At 34.3% G+C, this 21124-nt stretch overlaps 1 protein-coding gene across 3 annotated transcripts; it reads right to left on the minus strand.

The window, feature by feature from the left end:
• On the minus strand, positions 1-20966 carry xrra1 (X-ray radiation resistance associated 1). 3 transcript variants are annotated; one of them, XM_028466423.1, is made up of 17 exons: positions 20797-20966; positions 17452-17573; positions 17208-17279; positions 17029-17101; positions 16566-16663; positions 16328-16476; positions 15576-15680; positions 13663-13774; positions 13506-13595; positions 13339-13432; positions 11866-11948; positions 10200-10316; positions 8162-8243; positions 7911-8026; positions 6817-6922; positions 6557-6748; positions 1-1012 (listed from the first exon to the last, which is right to left on the minus strand). In XM_028466423.1, the coding sequence occupies exons 1-17, from the start codon at positions 20873-20875 to the stop codon at positions 978-980; spliced, it is 1725 nt and encodes a 574-aa protein (XP_028322224.1). In that variant the 5' UTR covers positions 20876-20966; the 3' UTR covers positions 1-977. The 3 variants fall into 3 exon arrangements, with proteins under 3 accessions (XP_028322224.1, XP_028322223.1, XP_028322225.1); XM_028466422.1 differs by lacking the exon at positions 1-1012 and adding an exon at positions 2152-2642; XM_028466424.1 differs by lacking the exon at positions 1-1012 and adding an exon at positions 5079-5465.
• Between the last annotated feature and the right edge of the window lie 158 nt (positions 20967-21124).

The raw sequence follows: 21124 nt of genomic DNA on the forward strand, positions 1-21124 counted from the left end.
TCTTCTAAGCACACACTTTAGAAGGAGGAGTTAGATGGAAAATCACTGTTTATCAGAGCTTTGGTATGAGACCTTCAGCAGAGACTGTTTTTTGCTGGCACTGTGAATACAGCACAATCTGTCTGTACTGCGAGTAATCTAATCTAACATGACTCAGCAAAGGAGCAATGTCTCTGTTCAAAAGTACAACGATATAATGCAGTGTATAAACACATGACAAACTGTACACATGAACACACATTTGATGATAAGATGATTAATAGAATAATATCTGAACCTTTGTTTCACCTCTTGGTCTCTAATATCCTTCAAATCATGTCTAAACGTTCGTTTCTCTGCTCTGAGTCTGGGATCAACGACACCTTGTTTTGCCGTCGGTTGCCAAACGCCGTCTTACTGATGTTTAGAGGTTTTTCTAACACCATAGAGGCCTTTGACTACAGCACTAACATCTGGATTCCAGTTCACATTCATCCCAGTCTGGAGGATTCCATGACTAGCTTATTCTTCTACAGCACTGTCTTCCTTGGTGGATACGTCTACTTTGTGGGTGATGCTTTAGGATTTGTGGAGGTTTAAACCAGTCAAACACACTAAGCTTATATGTACACTCTACCCTATATGAGTGTTACCGTGCTAAAGGGATGCATCTACGCTGTGAGGTTGAGTAAACCTCACTCAGAGCTGCTGAACGCTACCAGCCTGACATCAACCAGTGGAGACGTTCATTGCATCAATGAAGAGGACCAGGGCCAGCTGCACCACACTGAACAACAAGATGTACATACTGTATGTGGAGGATGGAATGACTGTGGAGAGCTGAAAACTGCTGAGTAATACAACCCAGACACCAACCAGTGGACACTGATCACTCACATGGGAACACATTGGTATAGACTTGGGGTCGTTGCATATATGGGCCACATTTTTGCAGTTGGAGGCAGCGATGGGTCCAGAGTTCTGAGGTCTTCTGAGGCTTACGACCCAGTGACCAACACCTGGTACGATGTCCCTGAGATGGTCCACACACACAGATACTTTGACAATGCAGTGATGAACAAGCAGATCTTTGTTGAGTGCTATGACTCCACTACAAATACTTGGTCTGAGGTATTTTATGGCATGGACTACTACGATGTTAAGGTAAGTTGTTGTGTGAGTTCTAGACTTCCCAACATGGCTGACTGCTGTTCCCCTCATGAACCAGTCATACCAGGACACAGGTCTAAAAAAACCAGTCCAACCCAGATACTGAGATGGAGCAAAAGTTAATTTCCATGATCCTAACTGGGAGTATAACCTGCCCTACCAGGGCTGTGTGTATCAATAACAATGTTTAAAGACATTAGAAGAACTGTCTGCAACCTTTACAAGGAACCATTTAACCTCATCTCACCTGGATTAAAGTCCTCCTGGAGGCGGAAAAATGTCTTCTCAATGAAGACAATACAGTGTCTTAAATTCTATACAGTTAAAATTATATAGAATAATGTTTGATGTTTGATTTAATTTGATTTGTATTGATCATGTAAATGGCAACTTAAAAACAGTTTAAAATAAAATATAATAAATTGAGATCAAGAAATAAAACTATCTTCATCTTCAAATTCTTACATATCTCAGTTTACATGAACACAATGTTATATAAAGAAGATTTTTTTAGTTAATGTATTTGAAAGGCTACAAAAAGTAACATGAATATGATAACACATGATCATGTGATCAACACATGCTAATTACTCATTTCTTGCCACATATAAAACATGTATATTTAACCTGTACATTGATGGTTAAATCAATCTGTTCTCACACAATTAAAATCTCTATTTTCTTCCAGAATAGTGTTTTTGTTGGTTTAATTATCTTACCAGGGATTTAAAACTTAACGATGGTCTGTAGATGTTGCAGGAGGTGAAGTAGGAAAGTGCTGAGTCATTGCACAACGTGATTTATTTTAGGTTAACAAATTGTTATATTTTGTCAATAATCATTAATAGCCTCTGTAAAAAAAAATCACTTTATTTCAATATTTTCTTTTAAAGCTATAGGGAGCCATTGCATAAGAGTCAAAGAGCCACATTAGGCTCCAGGGCCGCAGGTTGCAGACCCCTGAACTAGTGTGTGAACATATGGATCAGTTCATGTCCTCGCTCAGATAGAATGGTTTTAATTAGCCTGGAGCAACCTGAGTGTAGAATGAAATAGTTTTGGTTCATATCGCCCAGCCCTAGTAGGAATGTTTACAGCATTTTAATGTCAAACTACCAGATTCTAATCACATAATTGTATTTAGTAAGTGGTTGACAAGTCTTTTCCTAAAATATAAAGGATACTGCAGCTTGGTTAGGGTGGTTGGACGGCTCGGAACAGGCGTCAGAAAATTTCCCTTATTTTCAAATCCAAAACGTGACGTTTCTGTGCGTGTCCCGTTTGATCCAAATCCCAGCGTTCCCGTTTCTGTTTCTCTTTCTGTGGCTGTTTGGATTTGAGCTGCAGCTGAACTGTTCAGCTGGTCTTGGCTCGGGCGATGCTAACAGCTGGGGGCAGTCACTGTCTATAAATCATCAGCTGTGTGAGCGTGTGCAGAATGTGAGAATCAGGGTCACCACAAGGTCCAGGATGGGATGGAATAGTTTGACTTTCTGGAAAGTTATCAGAGCATAAATGTGACATCAACCATAGTTAACCTCTACTAGTTCTCACATGTACTCACTTTATGGTTCACTAGTGAAGCAAAATGTGTCACTAGTACTGCTAGTTAGCATTATATGCTAATAAGGGGGCGGGGAAAGCAAATTCAGGCTTGCTATTGGCTTTAGAAACTATTCTAACCAATCAGAGGGCTGGATTTGGTTCCAATCCCTTCTACTTTATTTGCATTAGGTTTAAGTTTTAACTTGTAACATTTTCTTAGTCATTTACTATTATAACTATTTTTTTGCTTTGTTTACCAGTACTAGTACCTCAAAATATCTCACTAGTAGTACTAGTAAAGCCACACCATTCACTCGTAGTACGAGTAGACCTCGTGTTAATGAAGTAGGAGGGATTATGATGAAATCCAGCTCTCTGATTGGTTGGAATATTTTCAAAAGCCAATGACAATTCTGAATTTGTTATTAGCATATAAGGCTTACTAGTCATACTATTTACACTTTTTGTAAACTAGCAGAGGTGGTAAATGTACTAGTCTTCAGTACTTAAGTAAAAGTATAGATACTTGATTAAAAAACGACTCTGGTAAAAGTATTGAAGTTACTCCATTATTTAAGTAAAAAGTTAAACAAATGTCACTTCATAAAACATACTGGGCACTTCTGTAGATGTACTTTTTTTTTTTTTTGGAATTTAACAGAATCAGAATCTGTTGTAGAAGCAAAAGTTAAATTCTTTTTGAATAATGTAATTTGACAATAAACATACCACTTGTTTTTGAATTACAGTTAGTTACTATTTACTTGTTCTCGCAAGTAAAAGAAAAAAAAAGAAATAAATTGTATTTCATACCATTTTGTAACTTGTAAAGGTGAAATTTGTGCATATTAATATATTGATAAGTCGTATCGTGACATGTGAAATGTATCGTTAGATTCATGGCAATGTACACCCCTATTAGCTGTTGATACACATTTATGCTCAAACATTGTTCCATATTTTTCTATCGTGCAGCACTAAAACTAAAACTGTTTGCTTCCAGAGCTGATTAGGTTTACATTTCCAACATTTCCAACATTTCTCACAGGGTGAAGTATTTTTTTTTCTCCACACGTTGTCTGTGATCGGTTGATGTGATGATTGGAGACAGATCGAGGAAGCATGGACAACATCTGGATCAGTTTCCGTCTGTGGAGGTCCTTTAGTCGCTCACATCGTTAGCGTGAGGAACTTTTGGAATGAAAAGAGACTCAGAGGAAGCTTAACTTTTTGTTCTACCTTCATCGTTCTTTATGGGAAGTTTGGTGCTTTGCATTGTGGGATGTGGAGTCTCATAGACGGATGCATTGAAGGGTTTTTACTTCATTCTGACTGTGATTTATTATGTTTTCCTAAAAAAAACCTCTGCCAAAGGACTTCCCAAAACATTTTTAATATTTTTACTGAAAGTTGCAGCAACAAAATGGCAGATGTTTATTTTTTTTTAGCAACTTTTTGCAACTTTTAGTAACAAACCATGTTAAAAAAAAAAAAGAATGTGAATTACTTTTGACCAGAATTACAGCAATATTTGTAAAAATGTGTTGAACACTTGTTCAATATTTAACAGTTAAATTTAACATTTAGATTTAGATTTAATATTTGTATTTAAATATAACGTTTAAATTTAACATTTTGATTTAAATTTTATATTTAAAATTTAGATTTCTCATATAACATTTAGATTTAACATAACATTTTTATTTAATATCTAACATTTTGATTTAGTATTAACATTTAGGTTTTGATTTAGATTTAACGTTTAGCATTTAGATTCAACATTTATATTTAAATGTAACATTTAAATTTAATATTTAAAATTTAGATCTAATATATACCATTTAGATTTAACATAACATTTAGAATTAGATTAAATATCTAACATTTACGTTTAACATTTAGGTTTGATTTAGATTTAACATTTAGCATTTAGATCAAACATTTTTATTTAAATGTAACATTTAGATTTAATATTTAACATTTAGATTTAACATTGTCATTATATTTTTAAGGAGGAAAATTAAATGTTACAAATTTCACAAATATTGCTGTAAATCTGGCCCAAAAGAAGAAGAAGAAGAAAAAAAAAATCACAGGATTTTTAAACGTGCTTTGTTGAAATGTTCCAAAAAGTTGTTGTTTATTTCGGCATCCCATACAAAGGTCTACACCAGGGATTCTCAACTGGTGGGTCGGGACCGAAAAGTGGGTCATGGACAGCTGGTCAAAAATAAATCTCCCATGTTGGACTTGTCTTTTATTTTGAAAGCAACTTTTCTTTTGACAGGCATGCTGTGAAATGCATGTTACACAGGAAAATATAGATTTTATGTTTTAAAAAAGATAATACATGTGTTTTCAACAGCTATTTTTTTTTTTTTTTTTTTAACAAAATTTGGTTGGTTGAATTGTAGATAAAATGTGTAGATATGCAGATCTATAAAATAAAAGCACATCCTTGTAGCGTTGAATGTTTCCTGCCCCTCAGCACTGGGAGTGTGGTTGAAATGTGTTTCCAGTTAATCGCTCGCTTCACGTTAAAACTGAAAACACAGGCTTTTTGTGTGGTTTCTGTGTGTTTACGAGGAGGCGGCCAAAGGAAAATAAAAGAGGTGAAGTCTGGTCTGTAAAACTACTTCCATGTTTATAAGAATGAAGTGAAATCACTCCACACGTTTGCAGCACATAAAGTGGAGCCTGTGTGGATCCAGTCACATGTAAGTTATTTTCTCTCCACGTCTATCGATGTGAGGATCAGTCAGGGTAGAATTCTTTATTATCCACCAAACGCAGCATTTAAAGTGTGAAGAAACAACTTTAATGATTAACTGGACACACAGCTGTAGTTCTATTCACAGGCTTTACAGCAGTGATGTCATCAGTTATCACTATTATGGATTACCATTGCCAGGATACATCCAGCATTACATATCGGTCTTCATTTGTTGTCATTTTAAGTGTTTTTTTTTCATATTTTCTATATTTGTCATTGTTTTGTATATTTTTGTATTTATTATTGTGTTTTTGGAGAATTTTTTGTTTGTATATTTCTCATTTTGTGTATCTTTGCAGTAGTTTTGTGTTTTTGTTGGTATTTTGTATATTTTTGTCATTTAGTATTTTTTTTCTATTTACTATTGTGTTTTTTGGAGTCATTTAATGTATTGTTTTGTTGTTTTGTATATGTAACTTCTCTTTTTGTGTGTTTGTAGTTTTGTGTTTTTATTTTTGTTCTGTTGATTCTTATTGTTTTTAATATTTTTCGATTTATCATTGTGTTTATGGAGACATTTTTAGTTTTTTTTCATTTCATTTTGTGTATTTTTTGTTTGTACATTTCTAATTTTGTGTATGTTTGTAGTTGTTTTGTGTGCTTTTAATCACATTTTGTATATTTTTGTTGTTTTTTTGTATATTTTTCTATGTTTTTTAAGTTTTTAAGTCATTTTGTGTATTTTTTTGTTTTTTTATATTTCTCATTTTGTGTGTGTTTCTAGTTGTTTTATGTTTTATTGATTTTTTGAATATTTTGTCATCGTTTTGTAAAGTATATTTTTCTGTTTATTAATGTGCATTTTTGGAGACATTGTGTATTTTTTGTTTTGTAAATTTTTTCTCATTCTGTGTATGTTTATTTTTTGTGTTTTTATTCATATTCTGTATATTTTTTAATTATTTTATATACATTTCTATTTTTGGAGTCATTTTGTGTATTTTTTTGTAGTTGTTTTGTGTGTTTTGGGAGTATGTTTGTGTTTGCTGCAATTTTAACCTTGTACATAATTAAAAAAATACAAATATTAATTATCTGTGAGGCCCACACTGAAGCTTCAAGATGTGACGTAAAATGAGTTTTACACACCATTTCTTTGCTTTAGTTCATTCATTTCCACTGTTTGCTCCTCGTGCTCGTTTCTGTTGCTCGTGTCACTTCCTGCGGTTCTTTCTATAACGTTCTCATGGAGCTTCTTGTACTTGGTCTTGACGTCTCTCAGCAGCAGCGTAGCTTCTTTACGTCCCTCCCTGTCGGTGCTGCTGCTGTGTAGAACTGTGTCTGCAAACAAAAACCAACATGTGGGTAAAGTTCTGTAAAGTGTGTGAGATGATGCTGCTGCTGCGTACCCAAAGCTGCTACCGTCACTGTCCTGCTTCCTCTGATCACCTCGATCATCTCATCCAACCTCTCAGTCGGATGTTTGATCCGTTTCAAAGGCGGAAGATCTTTAATCTGTCAACGGAAAATATCTTTTAGGTAAATACAAGAATTCAGGAATTGAGTAGATTTCCGTTAAGTGCACACTAGGGCTGGGCGATATATCGAGAGTCAAGATATATCAAGTTTTCCATTTTGGCGATATAGAAAAATCCAGTATCGCCTGTATCAAAATGTTATTTTATAGCTTATTTTGTATTAAAATGCTTATTTTAGGGGTCTCTGCTTTTGATGATCACTGAGTGCATCCTAAACAAGCCACACTACTCACACATGCTTAGAGGAGAAAGCCAAATGTGGCGCATGTTGTGCAGCTGTTTGTTAATAAATGTACCAGAAATACAACAAAAAATGACTGAAAAACACAAGATAAACAGTAAAAAAAACAATAAAAAAACCAAAAAGTTACTCCCAAAAACACACACAACTACTACAAAAATGAACAATTCGACAACAAAAACACATGCGATGACTTCAAAATATATTGAGTTGTCCATTTTGGCGATATAAAAAAATTACAATATTGCCTATATCAATATATTTTAATTTTATTGCTTAATTTGTATTAAAATACTTATGTTGGGGGAAGAATTGTGCTAATTTGTCTACAAGCATGACATTTGGCATACTTGCAGTTTTTGACCTGCTGAATTCAAATCTGGCAGGAGGCGGAGCCAATTGTCAACGGAGTCGCCATATTGGACAATTCAAGATGGCGGCCACCCAAAGAGACTGTTTTTCTGTTACTAGCCAACCAAAATTCACATAATTAAAAACATTTCTAACGTTCTGGACCTCTGGGATTCTAAATATGATACATACGACCAAAAAAAGTCTATTTTATGACATAGAATCCTTCATTGATGAACTAAATCAACTGCTTGTTAATAGAATATTTAACTCTGAATTGCTTTTACTGAAAGACTTAAATTAGCTGAAATTATTGAGATTTATATGGTATATCGCCATTTTGAGAAAAGTTTTCTTCCATGTGGTCCCACACCCGTTTCTCTCTCTGTGTGTACGCGGTCTGGATGCCATCAAGCTTTGGTTTGGAGTCTCTGTAAACATGAAGATTGTTCAGTTTGTGCTTCAGCATCCAAAAAGCTGTCTGAGTTCCTGTTGAAAACAAGAGAAGAAAATTGGTCGGCGCCATGAGGCGACGAGCTGAGCCAAGCTTTTGTTTGTGGGCCCGAGGACAAAGAAGTGAAAGACGTAAACGTTTGCAGGTGGACGCTGCGTCACAGCTCTCACCCACAGACTCCAACGCATCAGGAATCTGTTGGACGTCCATCAGCGTTGTGGTGTTTGTTGCCATTGGAAACTCATTTTCTGCCTGAGCAAGAACAAAAAACAACACTCTTTATCAGGGTTTCTAAAGTTTCAGAATAAAACAACTATCAGGGTTTCTACAGCTTCAAAATAAAATAACTCTCTTTATCAGTTTTTCTACAGCTTCAAAATAAAACAACTCTTTATCAGGGTTTCTAAAGCTTCAAAATAAAACAGTTTGTTTTCTGCTATATGCCAGTTTTTTCTGCCGCAGCAGCCCAACATTGTCCCAGTGTGTCCCAAATAGTCTAAAATTGTCTTACATTGTCCCAAACTGTCCCATATTGTCCCAATTTGTCCTTTATTGTCTCAAACTGTCCCACATTGTCTCAAACTATTCCAGTGTCCCCATTTGTTCTACACTGTCTCAAATTGTCAAAAATTGTCCCAAATTCTCCTACATTGTCCCAGAGTGTCTCAAACTGTCCCACATTCTCAAACTGTCCCAAATTATCCCATATTGTCTCAAACTGTCCCAAATTATCTCATATTGTCTCAAACTGTCCCAAAGTATCCCACATTGTCTCAAACTGTCCCAAATTGTCCCATTTAGTCTTAAATTGTCCCACATTGTCTCAAACTGTCCCAAATTATCCCATATTGTCTCAAACTGTCCCACATTGTCTCAAACTGTCCCAAATTATCCCACATTGTCTCAAACTCTCCCAAATTGTCCCATATTGTCTTAAATTGTCCCACATTGTCTCAAACTGCCCTACATTGTCCCAGTGTCCCAATTTGTTCTACACTGTCTCAAATTGTCAAAAACTGTCCCAGAGTGTCTCAAACTGTCCCACATTCTCAAACTGTCCCAAATTATCTCATATTGTCTCAAACTGTCCCAAAGTATCCCACATTGTCTCAAACTGTCCCAAATTGTCCCATTTAGTCTTAAATTGTCCCACATTGTCTCAAACTGTCCCAAATTATCCCATATTGTCTCAAACTGTCCCAAATTATCCCACATTGTCTCAAACTCTCCCAAATTGTCCCATATTGTCTTAAATTGTCCCACATTGTCTCAAACTGCCCTACATTGTCCCATATTGTCCCAGTGTCCCAATTTGTTCTACACTGTCGCAAATTGTCAAAAACTGTCCCAGAGTGTCCTACATTGTCCCAAATTTCTGGGTGAATTTGGGACACTCAGGAACAATGTGTCACATACCACAAGAAACTGCCGTGGCAGAAAAAAACTGGCATATGGCAGAAAACAAAAACTGCAGCGGCAGAAGCCACTTTTGGTTCTCGCTGTCTCTCAATTAAATTCAAGAATTTTTCACACTTTTTATTGCCATTTGAAAATACAGTTAAAACCAACTTCACAGTGAGCACAACAAACTGGTGGCCCCCAAAGCAAACAAAATGACAGAAAAAAATATCCAAAAAAATAAAAAACAACAGACCAAAATTATCAAAATCACTCTAAAAAACACATAAAATGACTACAAAATAGCCAGAAATCTATAAAAACAACAAAAATACATACAAATAAAAACCATTAGGAAAAATCTTTGTTAGACAGGCAATCTTAAAAAAAAAAATTAAAATTTGATTTAAAAATTATTTTTTTAATAATTTTTTTTAAAACAGAAAAAAACATTTTATTTTATTTAAAATAAAATAAAAATATTAAAAAAATTATATTTTAATTAATCTATTTTGCACAATAAAAAAAACAATACATAATACTACAGAAATAGTAGGAAGTAGGAAGAGGCAGAAATCTCAAAGAATAAATAATTATTATTCCTTTTCAAATTAAAACACCAAACACAATGTCAAACAACTGTATTCTAAACTTTTACTTTCTCACATATTAATCTAGTTCAAATAAAATACAGTAGCTGATGTTTATAGTTAATGTGTGCACTAATCCTTCCTGCTCTTTATTTGAACAAATATGATCCAAAAAAACTAATTTTAGAGGAAAAAGTCTCATGGAATGACGTCCACATACCTCAGTGATAAAGATGTGATGTGCATTGCTTTGAATGTCCTGAGGTTTCCTCACAACAACACTAGCTTTATCTACACAATCTGCCTTCGTTGACATCTTTGGATTTCTTTCTTCAGCCTAGATTCCCAAAATAAAAACAGTCCGATTGAAACTTACATGATAAAAATGATTTCCAAATGTCTGCAACTCAGCTGTTAGAAGAGCTTTTTGTAGGTTCCGTTAAATGATGGATATTGGATGAGACAGGAACTATAGGTCGTGCCCAGTCCTAGATTTTTATCTTTTTATTTTTTGTTAAATCAAACAATTTAAAGTTGGAACAGAAAAGTTTTCTATTTCAACACAAAAAATGAACCGTATGAACTGACTTAACAGTGTAAGTTATTAGAGACTTTGTAATTAATTAATCTAAATTAACTACTTGACATTATTTGTCACAAGAATTAACGTTTTTCCCATTTAAATGGATTTTGGGATATGGCTTAATCAATGAAAATAATAATTGAGCTTAAACAACAAAATAGTGTTCAATAATTCCATCAGAGTGCTAACAAAGTGTAATATAATAAAAAAAATATGATTGAATTGTTCACAAAACACAAACTTAAATTTAACAAAGCTATGTTCATGCTTTTCTGAATTTTTTGTAAACATTCTAAAACAAATGTGTATTAAAATACACAAGCATTGAGGTGCTAGCTGCTACATGTTTAGCATTGAGGTGCTAGCTGCTACATGTTTAGCATTGAGGTGCTAGCTGCTATATGTTTAGCATTGAGGTGTTAGCTGCTACATGTTTAGCATTGAGGTGCTAGTTGCTACATGTTTAGCATTGAGGTGCTAGCTGCTACATGTTTAGCATTGAGGTGCTAGCTGCTACATGTTTAGCATTGAGGTGTTAGCTGCTACATATTTAGCATTGAGGTGCTAGCTGCTACATGTTTAGCATTGAGGTGTTAGCTGCTACATGTTTAGCATTCAGGTGCTATCTGCTACATGTTTAGAATTCAGGTGCTATCTGCTACATGTTTAGCATTCAGGTGCTATCTGCTACATGTTTAGAATTCAGGTGCTATCTGCTACATGTTTAGCATTCAGGTGCTATCTGCTACATTTTTAGCATTCAGGTTCTCGCTCCTACATGTTCAGCATTCAGGTGCTAGCTGCTACATGTTTAGCATTGAGGAACTAGCTGTTACATGTTTAGCATTCAGGTTCTAGCTGCTACATGTTTAGCATTCAGGTTCTAGCTGCTACATGTTTAGCATTCAGGTGCTAGCTGTTACATGTTTGATACATTTGAACATTCTGTCCAGGGACTACTGATAAAAAATCAGGCACATTTTCTGTATGAATATTATTGTACACTGTCCCTGTTAAATAAACCAATAAAATAAAATTGGAATTTAGTCAACATTTCTTTTGTATCTTTTGTAACTTTTATTCTATATTATTCCGCTATTGTAAAATCTTGCACTAAATCGGTCTGAATATAATTTTAGTTTTATATTCAGGACAATGGAGATCTTAAATCATCAGAATTAATGGGGATGTAGGACATGCTTTGTGTCAAAACTCTCAAACAGAAACCCAAGTTAGTTCCCTTAGCTGTGATATTAATGTTTTACAGAAACACATTCTGGTTTACAAATAAAACATTTCCAACCTTCCATTTTGAATGCATGGACTCATCTGTCCTTATTGTTATTCCCAGTTTGTCCTGTAGGTGGGACAACAGAGGAGTGGTCCCTGCATTCAAACAAGAAAACAAGAAGCTTTACAGAACAATGGATCTATTTTTAATACACGGGCTGTGTTTAAAATCTCTAACAAACTTCCAAATTTCCCAAGATGCATTTGGAACCTACAACGATAAAAACCTGAATCACACTGAGACAAAATATCTCTGATTCTCCACCTTTACTTTGAAAGTTCTGAAAACATTTTAAGTGAGAAAGTGACCAAGTAGAATATCAACATGTCATCACTTCATCCATAAAACTCACTTAGACACATTTAAATCACACATTTCAGAGATTTTTGGACACATTCCTTTGTGCTACTGACAAAGCTTCCGGTTAACTTCAAAATAAGAGCCCTATTTATGAAATTTTTTTTTATGGAAGCCCAGAATACAATCTTTTATTTTGAAAAGGGGATGTTTGATTTTTAGCTTGAAGCTGGTCCCAGGTCCATTTTTTCACTATAGTGCCCACCAGGGTTGAGATCAATTATAATAGTAATCACGTAATTGATGATTAATTAAAATTATGGTGTAATTATAATTGTATTTGTGTTTTAAAAAAATACTGCTGTCGTGATTGTAATTAAATGTAATTGATTTTATATAATCGACTTTGTAATTGTAAATGCCATGACAGTTCTATAAAAAAATGTCAATTATAATTTAACGCAAAACTGCAGAACCATGTTACTGTTCTATATGTACAGTTCTACACATATGTAGTTAATCATTATTAAAATATGTTTCATATCAAGCTTTCCCACATTTTACCATAAAAAAATAATGAATCTAGAAGTATAGTTCAAAAAAGTTCAAAAAAGGCTCAGACGCCCACACCAAATATATTAAAACCTATATTTTCAGTAATTATGAAACCTAACAATGTAACCAATAGATAGGAAATAAATTAGATGATAGATATTTGTTTTTAGTGTATTTTACAACTGATTCAGGACCCGTTAGCATAAGAGATGCTAACAGAAAGCTAACACAAGAGGAAGGTTAAATTGTATTAGGTTACTTATTTCAAGCTCAGTAATTGTGATTAATTATAATTGAGAATGTAATTGTAGATGACTTTCTGATGATAGAAAATTATTGGAGTTAATTTGAAATTGGGAAAAAATGCTGGTCGCTGTAGTTAAAAATGAATGGAAATGCAACATGAGTAATTGAAAGTGTAATTGTAACTAAAACAATGTAATTGACTTGAACCCTGGTGCCCACTGTGCATACTTAAAAAATGTCCCCATATAGTAAACATCCAGGTATTTCTCACCTGCTGAGTCTTTTCATACTCTCTAATGTGAACGCACTACAAACTTAGTATGAGTACGTTATTTAGTACGACATTTACAACATGGCCACTGTCTCTGACAGATAATGAACGATTACCTTTCCTCTGTGAGGCCACAGGGTTCGAGTGAATATGGATTTCACGAAGCGTCGGGAATAAAGCAGCACCGATCAACATTTCCTCCGTCAAAATCTATGAAGAAACCACTAATGAGACATGAAGCTAATATGTAGAGTGTGTGTGTGTGTGTTTGATGATGAGTCACTTTGTTGTTTGATAGATTGAGGAAGTGAAGCTCTGGTAGAGGCAGAGTGTTTCCTTTGCAGAACTCTTCCCAGTTTTCCTGTTGGAGAATCTATAAAAAACAGTCAGGTTTGTGTAGTTTTTAAAGAAAGTCGGAGAATTCACAGCAAACGTCCAACCTGTGTCAGTATCTTCATGTCATTATCAGAGCTGTCCGCTGATTCACTTCCCACCAGCTGCATGCAGGGAATTTTGGAAATAAGGTTCCCGCTAAGGTTGATATATCGAAGCCTGAGAATGAATTGATTAGAAACGGCTGATTAACACTGAAAATATCATCCAATGGATCTACAATGACTCTAAATCAGACACAGGTAACTGGCGGCCTCAAAGTAAATGCATATAATGACAGAAAAGTGCACAAAACAGACAAAAATAGAAAAAAAATGACACCCAAAATACTCAAAATGACAGAAAAAATACACAAAGGAGAACAAAAATACACAAAATGACATCAAATGTGCACACGAATAACTGAAAAAGTACAAGACGACAACAAAGTTGCACAAAATGAAAAAATAAATTAAAATCAAACTTTAATAAACTTAAAATGTCTCAAAACAAGCACAAAACTACGACAAAAATGTAAGATTGGAGAACAATACAGTAAATAACTCCAAAAACACACACACACTCCAACGCAAAAAATAACCAAAACACACAAAAAAGTAGGAAAATATACAAAATAACTCCCAAAACAACAACAAAATTACAAAAACTTACTCCAAAAAATATACAAAATTGCAGAAAATATACAATAGGACCACAAAACTGTGGAAAATGACAACAAGCCTCAATGACTCAAACTATACATAAAACAACAAAAATACACAAAATAACAATACAAAAATACACAAAATAACAATACAAAAATACACAAAATAGCAAAACCCAAACACACAAAATGAAAGAAAACTATACAAAATGACTCCAAAAAATACTAAAAAGACAACAGAAATACACAAAATTACTCCAAAAACACAAAACAACAAAAATACAAAAAAACATACAGAATTTCAGAAAACTATAGAATAGGACCACAAAAAAATATAAAATGACTATAAAAACACAAAATCAGAACAAAAACACACAAAATGAATCCTAACATAAAAATACACGGGCGACCGTGGCTCAGGTGGTAGTGGGTCGTCTTCTGATCGAGAGGTTGGGGGTTCGATCCCAGTACCTGACTATGTGTCGAAGTGTCCTTGGGCAAGACACTGAACCCTAAGTTGCTCCCAGTGGTCGACTAGTGCCTTGCATGGCAGTCCTGTCCCACTGGTGTGTGAATGTGAGAGTGATTGGGTGAATGAGCTGATATGTAAAGCGCTTTGAGACTGTTTCAGTGGTGATAAAGCTCTATATAAATCAATTCCATTTACACAGAATGACAAAAAAAACTGTAGAAAATGACAACAAAAAGACTTACATATACATTAAAATAAAATACACAAAATAACAATACAAAAATACACAAAGTTACTCCAAAAATACAAAAAATTGCAGAAAAATATACAATAGGACCACAAAGATACATAAAATGACAACAAAACCACAAAGTGAGAACAAAAACACACAAAATGAATCTTATCACATCAAACAGCAAAATACACAGAATGACACAAAACTGTAGAAAAAATGATGACAACAAAGACAATTTTCTCCAAAACACATAAAATGAGAGAAAAATATACAATAGGACCACAAAAAATACAAAAAATTATTACAAAACCACATGAAACAACAAAAATACAGAGAATGACAGAAGACGGTAGACAAGAAAATTACTTAAAACAACAACAAAAATACGCACAGTTAAACAAAAATACTTGAAAACACACAAAACAACATAAAACACACAAAATGAGAGGAAAACCTACAAAATGACTCCAAAAACTGAAACAACAACAGAACACTTTCCTGTATTAATGCTCTGATTCTAACCGTTATTATTCTAAATGCTGACGTGAATATTGATCATGTGACCCTCTGATCAGATTCGATCCCACCCACTCTAAATAAAAACCTTTACCTTTTAAGGCCCTTCAGGCTGATGAAAACTTCAGAGGAAAGTTTGTTGTCATCGAGCATCAACTCCTCCAGAGATTTAAACAACGAGTGATTTTCCTCTGCTGACCTGAATAAATCAATAGTTTGATTTTACACATGAATAGATGAACTAAAGTAGATCCATTCATAGACAGAGGCTGAATGTTTAACACTGATACGTTCATTACAGTCAGTTTTCACTTCCTGTTTGGGACACTTTGGCGCCACCTTGTGGTAAATAACATATTTATAATGCAAATCTTTTCAAATAATTACGTACTATAATATCAAATAAATTAATAAATAAATAAAACTTTGAAAAATTAAATACTACATTTTGTAGCTTTATTTAACAATGATTTCTTATTATAGTTCAGATAGAAAATATTGTATTAAATGTACTTTTTTTTTTTCTGTTTTAGTTTTAGTTTAAATAATTTCTTGTTAGAATTGTCAGGTTAATTTGTAAATTAGGATTTTCTTAGCTGAGCACAGCTGTGTATATGACAAACTTAAATAAAATCTCATGTATTTTTGTGTGCTAAATATAGGCAAGTAAACTTGAATAATATGTTTTTTTTAATTTAATTTTGTTTTTAACGTTTAGTACTTTGAGATGTATTAAAAAAAATGTAACCTACAAATAAAATGTATTAAATAATAATAATATTATAGATGATGATGATGATAAAGAAGGTGAGGAAACCTTTGTGTGACACTGCATACAGTACTAACTGATTTATGAGGTCAATATTGGAGGAAGTGAGATCAGGAGGAAGACGACGGAGCTGATTTCCTGTCAGATGAAGCACTTTGAGAACAGGAAGTTGACCTAACGCTACAACAGCTTCACCTGCTACACTGTTGTAGGATAAATCCAACACCTGAGAAAAGGAGTTAACATTAGACACGTCATAGTGTAATAGATTATATATAAACGTATAAATAATTCTATAAAAACTTATCACTTTACCTTTAGATGATGGAAGTCCTCAGCATTAAAGCTCAGGTTATGAATTCCATTTAAAGCCAGATTCAGTTTCCTCAGAGACACAAAACTGTTAAACGAGCCTGGAAAGGAAAAGTGTGTTCATGTGTGTGTGTGTTTGTTTGTTTGTTTGCACAATAACAGACATAGGCAACTGGCGGTAGGGGGGCCATATACGGCCATTGCTCTAATTTTTTAGGGGCCCCAAATAAATGCACAAACAGACTCAGACAACACACAAAGTTAAAGATTACACAAAAGGACACATAAAATACAAATGGCTCCAAAAACACATTTAATGACAACAAAAATACACAAATGATAGAAAAATACACAAAATGACAACAAAAACATTATTCAATCTATTTTTTAATATTTTGTATTTGTACATATTTTTATATGTGTGTGTATCTTTTGTTTGGTGTTGATAATGCTACCGTGCATTCACCTAGAGAGAGGGAGTTAACGGATGCATTGATGGACGTCACATTATCAAACACGATGAAGTCTTCTCGCTTCACCTGCACAAGAAAAAAAAAAAGTCAAACATTACTTTAATGATCAGTTCATTAGAAATTTAAAAAAAAATGAAAAAAATAAGGAATGAAAGGTAAACGTTGCTCTTACGGCGTTGAGTTTACGTTCACTGACGTCCACAGAGCAGAGGTCAGAAGGTTTGTCAACACAATGGAGCTGGAGCTACAAAACAGACCCAACAATGTAACACACACACACACACACACACACACACACACACACACACACACACACACACACACACACACACACACACACACACACACACACACACACACACACACACACACACACACACACACACAGTGGCTTTAAAAAGGGTGTAGTTTTATACCAGGAGGAGTCGATCTAAAGTGAAACTATCAGGAGAATCAGGATTCTTCTTTATTTTTCTCTGCACGTTCCTGTGTCTCAGCTCCTCAGCGTTCCTGTGGGCCACGAGCCAATGGGAGGCTCCTGGAAGAAACAGATGATAACCGTGTTAAATTCAATAATTAATAGGAGGTTACGCCTCTTTGTTTCCCAGTGATGAGAGCCAAAAAACTGAAAAAGGAAAATCACACGCGGGCCTTGGTATAATTCTGTGTGCCTCCCATACGCCCCACGCCCCCCACCCCCCCACCCAAAATAAACGCACAAAAAGAGTGCAAAAAAAAATCACAATATGACACAAAAATACACAAAACAAACGCAGATAAACGATATGACTCCAAAATGCACAAAATGACACATACATACACAAAACAACAGCAAAAATGCACAAAATTTACTACAAAAACACCCAACTACAAATATACAAACAACCAGGCAAGACCTGTATTCACAATGCAAATACGTATTTGGCAATTGAAATTTGAAAAAATTGGCAAAAATGACAACCTGTATCTGGATTTGTTGACAAATTTGTTCTTTTTACTAATTAAATTAAAAGTATTAATGCAGGAAAAACAGAAGACTGACCTTGACCTTAAATATGACCTTGAGCGAAGGTCATTGTATTTACATTGAAAGTAAATGTTGTTCAATGGTACCAGTCTGAGCACTGGATCTAGATTTGTGGCCAAGTTATACAGAAAAAAGTTTTTTTTTGGTTTTTTTTATGACGTCATAAATTTTGACCCTTACTGATCATTTTACTGGTGGGTCGTACAGCTTTGGTCCAATGAAATAAAACACTGCACTTGAGATGAGCTTTTCATTAATGGATCAATAAATATTTGTAGAGATATGGAAAAATGTGGTCTTTGACACTTGACGCGACCTTGACTTTGACCTTGACATTTTGGCTCCAAAAAAGGTCGACTGCACATTCTTGACGTTATCCCTATGAGATGATATACGTGTCATTAGTGCTGCATTAATAACCATGGAGGAATTCCAGGACAAAGCAAGTTGTGGAAGAAATATTGTAACAATGTATTTGGCAATTTTCAATTACCAAATACATTAAACTTACAAAACAACAGAAATATACAAAATGACTCCAAAAATGCACAAAATGACAGTAAAATACACAAAACAACAGCAAAAATGCACAAAATTTACTCCATCAACATACAACTACAAATATACAAAGAATAACTTACAAAACAACAACAGAAATACATAGAATGACTCCAAAAACACACAAAACAACAACAAAAACAAACAAAATTTACTCCAACACACAACTACAAATACACAAAGAACAAATTAAAAAAAACAACTACATCAATACATAAAATGACGACCAAAAACCCAGAAAATTACTCCAAAAACATAGAAAATCACTCTAGAAAACATACAAAACAAAAACACCCAAAACGACAGATAATACACAAAACAACAGCAAAAATACACAAACATTATTCCAAAAACACACAACTACAAATACACAAAGAATAACTTACAAAACAACAACAAAATACACAGAATGACTCTAAAAACACAGAAAATTACAACAAAATCAAACAAAACGACAACAAAAAAATCAGAAAATAACTCCAAAAATGCACAAACTTCACATAAAAAACACACAACTACAAATATTCAAAAGAAAAACATAAAAATCAGAAAAATATGTACAAAATAATTACACAAACACATAAAATGACTCAGACATTTACCACAAGATGACAAAATAAAAGCACAAAATTATTCTAAAATCGCACAAGACGACAACAATAATTCACAAATTCAAACAAATACACAAAATGACAACACAAACTCTTTGTTGTTATCTGTGTTAATCTCTGATTGGTCATTATTCTAATGCTGCTGATATGAATATTGATCATGTGACCTTCAGATCAGATACAATCACATGTTCTGTGCCCCCCCCCCCCCCCAACCCCCCCCCCCCCCCCCCCCCCCCCCCCCGCTGTGATATAATCTGCAATAGTTCATATATTTCCTGAAGGGATTGATTTAGCTTTTAGACAAATTCCATTATTGATATAAATAATGCATGTCATGTTATGATCTCTGAGTGCAAAAGCAGACTGGATCCAGTGTGACTGAACGCAGATCAATTTCAAAGCATTAAAAGCCTTTTGCCTCATGTTTATAATACTTTATATTGTGTTTGTGTGACGTATTGGGCAGTAATGACAGTAGATATCAGTTTAACCAGTGGAATAAAGTCGTACATGATGCCCCATAACATTAAAAGTACATCAGGACTGTGTTTCTATAGCTCACTGATGAATGGATCTAGAATATTGACAAAAATAACAACAGTGGTTTAATTTTTCAAAGAAAAAACTTTCAAAACACTAAGTAATAAAGTGGCACAGATACAATAAACACTCAAAATGACTAACAACTGTACACAAAATGATGGAGAACGTGTACATGTACTCAAGTTTGGTTTACTAGTGAAGCAAAAAGTAGCACTATTACTACTATTAGACTCAAAAATGTTCACTAGTACTGTTGTAAGATGTAAATCCTTGTTTTAATCAAAAATAAAATGGCTGGGATTTTAAAAACCACAGAAATTGGTTAAAATTTGCAAATTAGTGGCCAAAAATGGACAGAAAAATTGGCAAAAAGGCTTAATATTGGCTTAAAAGTGGCAGAAATGTGGGGAGGGCTAATGTAATTTAAAAAGTAGGAACAATCAGTTTAAACTGACAAATAATGGGCATGAAAAAATGTGAATGTGGTTAAATTGCCAAAAAAATAAGCATGAAATATGGTGAAAAGAGGTGAAAAGTGACAATAATGGGTCAACATTTGTGATATTAGGTGGAAAAGTGGTGGAAAGGTTTCATATAAGTGTCAAAAATGTCTTGAAAGTGGAAGAAATTTAGCAAAAATGTATTAAAAGAGCAAAAATGTGGCAAGAAAAAGTTAAAATATGGCAAGTTTGGTGTAGTTGGAGAAAAAGAGTAAAAATAAGCAAAAAGAGGCTTAAATTTATATATATATATATATATATATATATATATAAATTCTTAAGGAATCTGACGACCCCCCTCCAAATGTCTTGCGAACCCAAATGGGGTCCTGGCCCCAAGGTTGAGAACCAAACATTAAACACACAGTATTTACCCAACTCGATCCATGTATTCTGTCATCATGTTAATTATACAGCAAATTGTGCACAACATTTACATACTGTCATGTCATGTATAGACACGCCTTCTTTCGCTAGTAGCTACACAACATCTTTCTTATTTTGTATAATTTAACTCACCATTTGTGCTCTGACGGTGGCGGAAGCATTGGGTTGGAAAGCTTTGACTGTTGTCGAGTTTAAATGTTGCTGAATTCATCCCGTTTGTCACTAAACGCGCTTTTAATCAAACAAGTTACAGCAAATAAAAAGGAAAGCGTCGCTCTGCTCCAGTCTCGCTTAAATGCTGCCCCCTGTATCCTAGCAACAGCCTGTCAAACGGGGGCGGGGCCACACCGTATCTCACGAAGCCGGAAGAGCCTGCTGCGAAGCTCGGTGCAAAGATGAGATGTCAGGTTGAGATAGTTCACTGCCTCCAAACCCAAGGAACACCGTAGATAATGATAGG

This window comes from Gouania willdenowi, chromosome 14 (genome assembly GCF_900634775.1).
Source record: "Gouania willdenowi chromosome 14, fGouWil2.1, whole genome shotgun sequence".
In the NCBI taxonomy this organism is placed as follows: Eukaryota; Metazoa; Chordata; class Actinopteri; order Blenniiformes; family Gobiesocidae; genus Gouania; species Gouania willdenowi.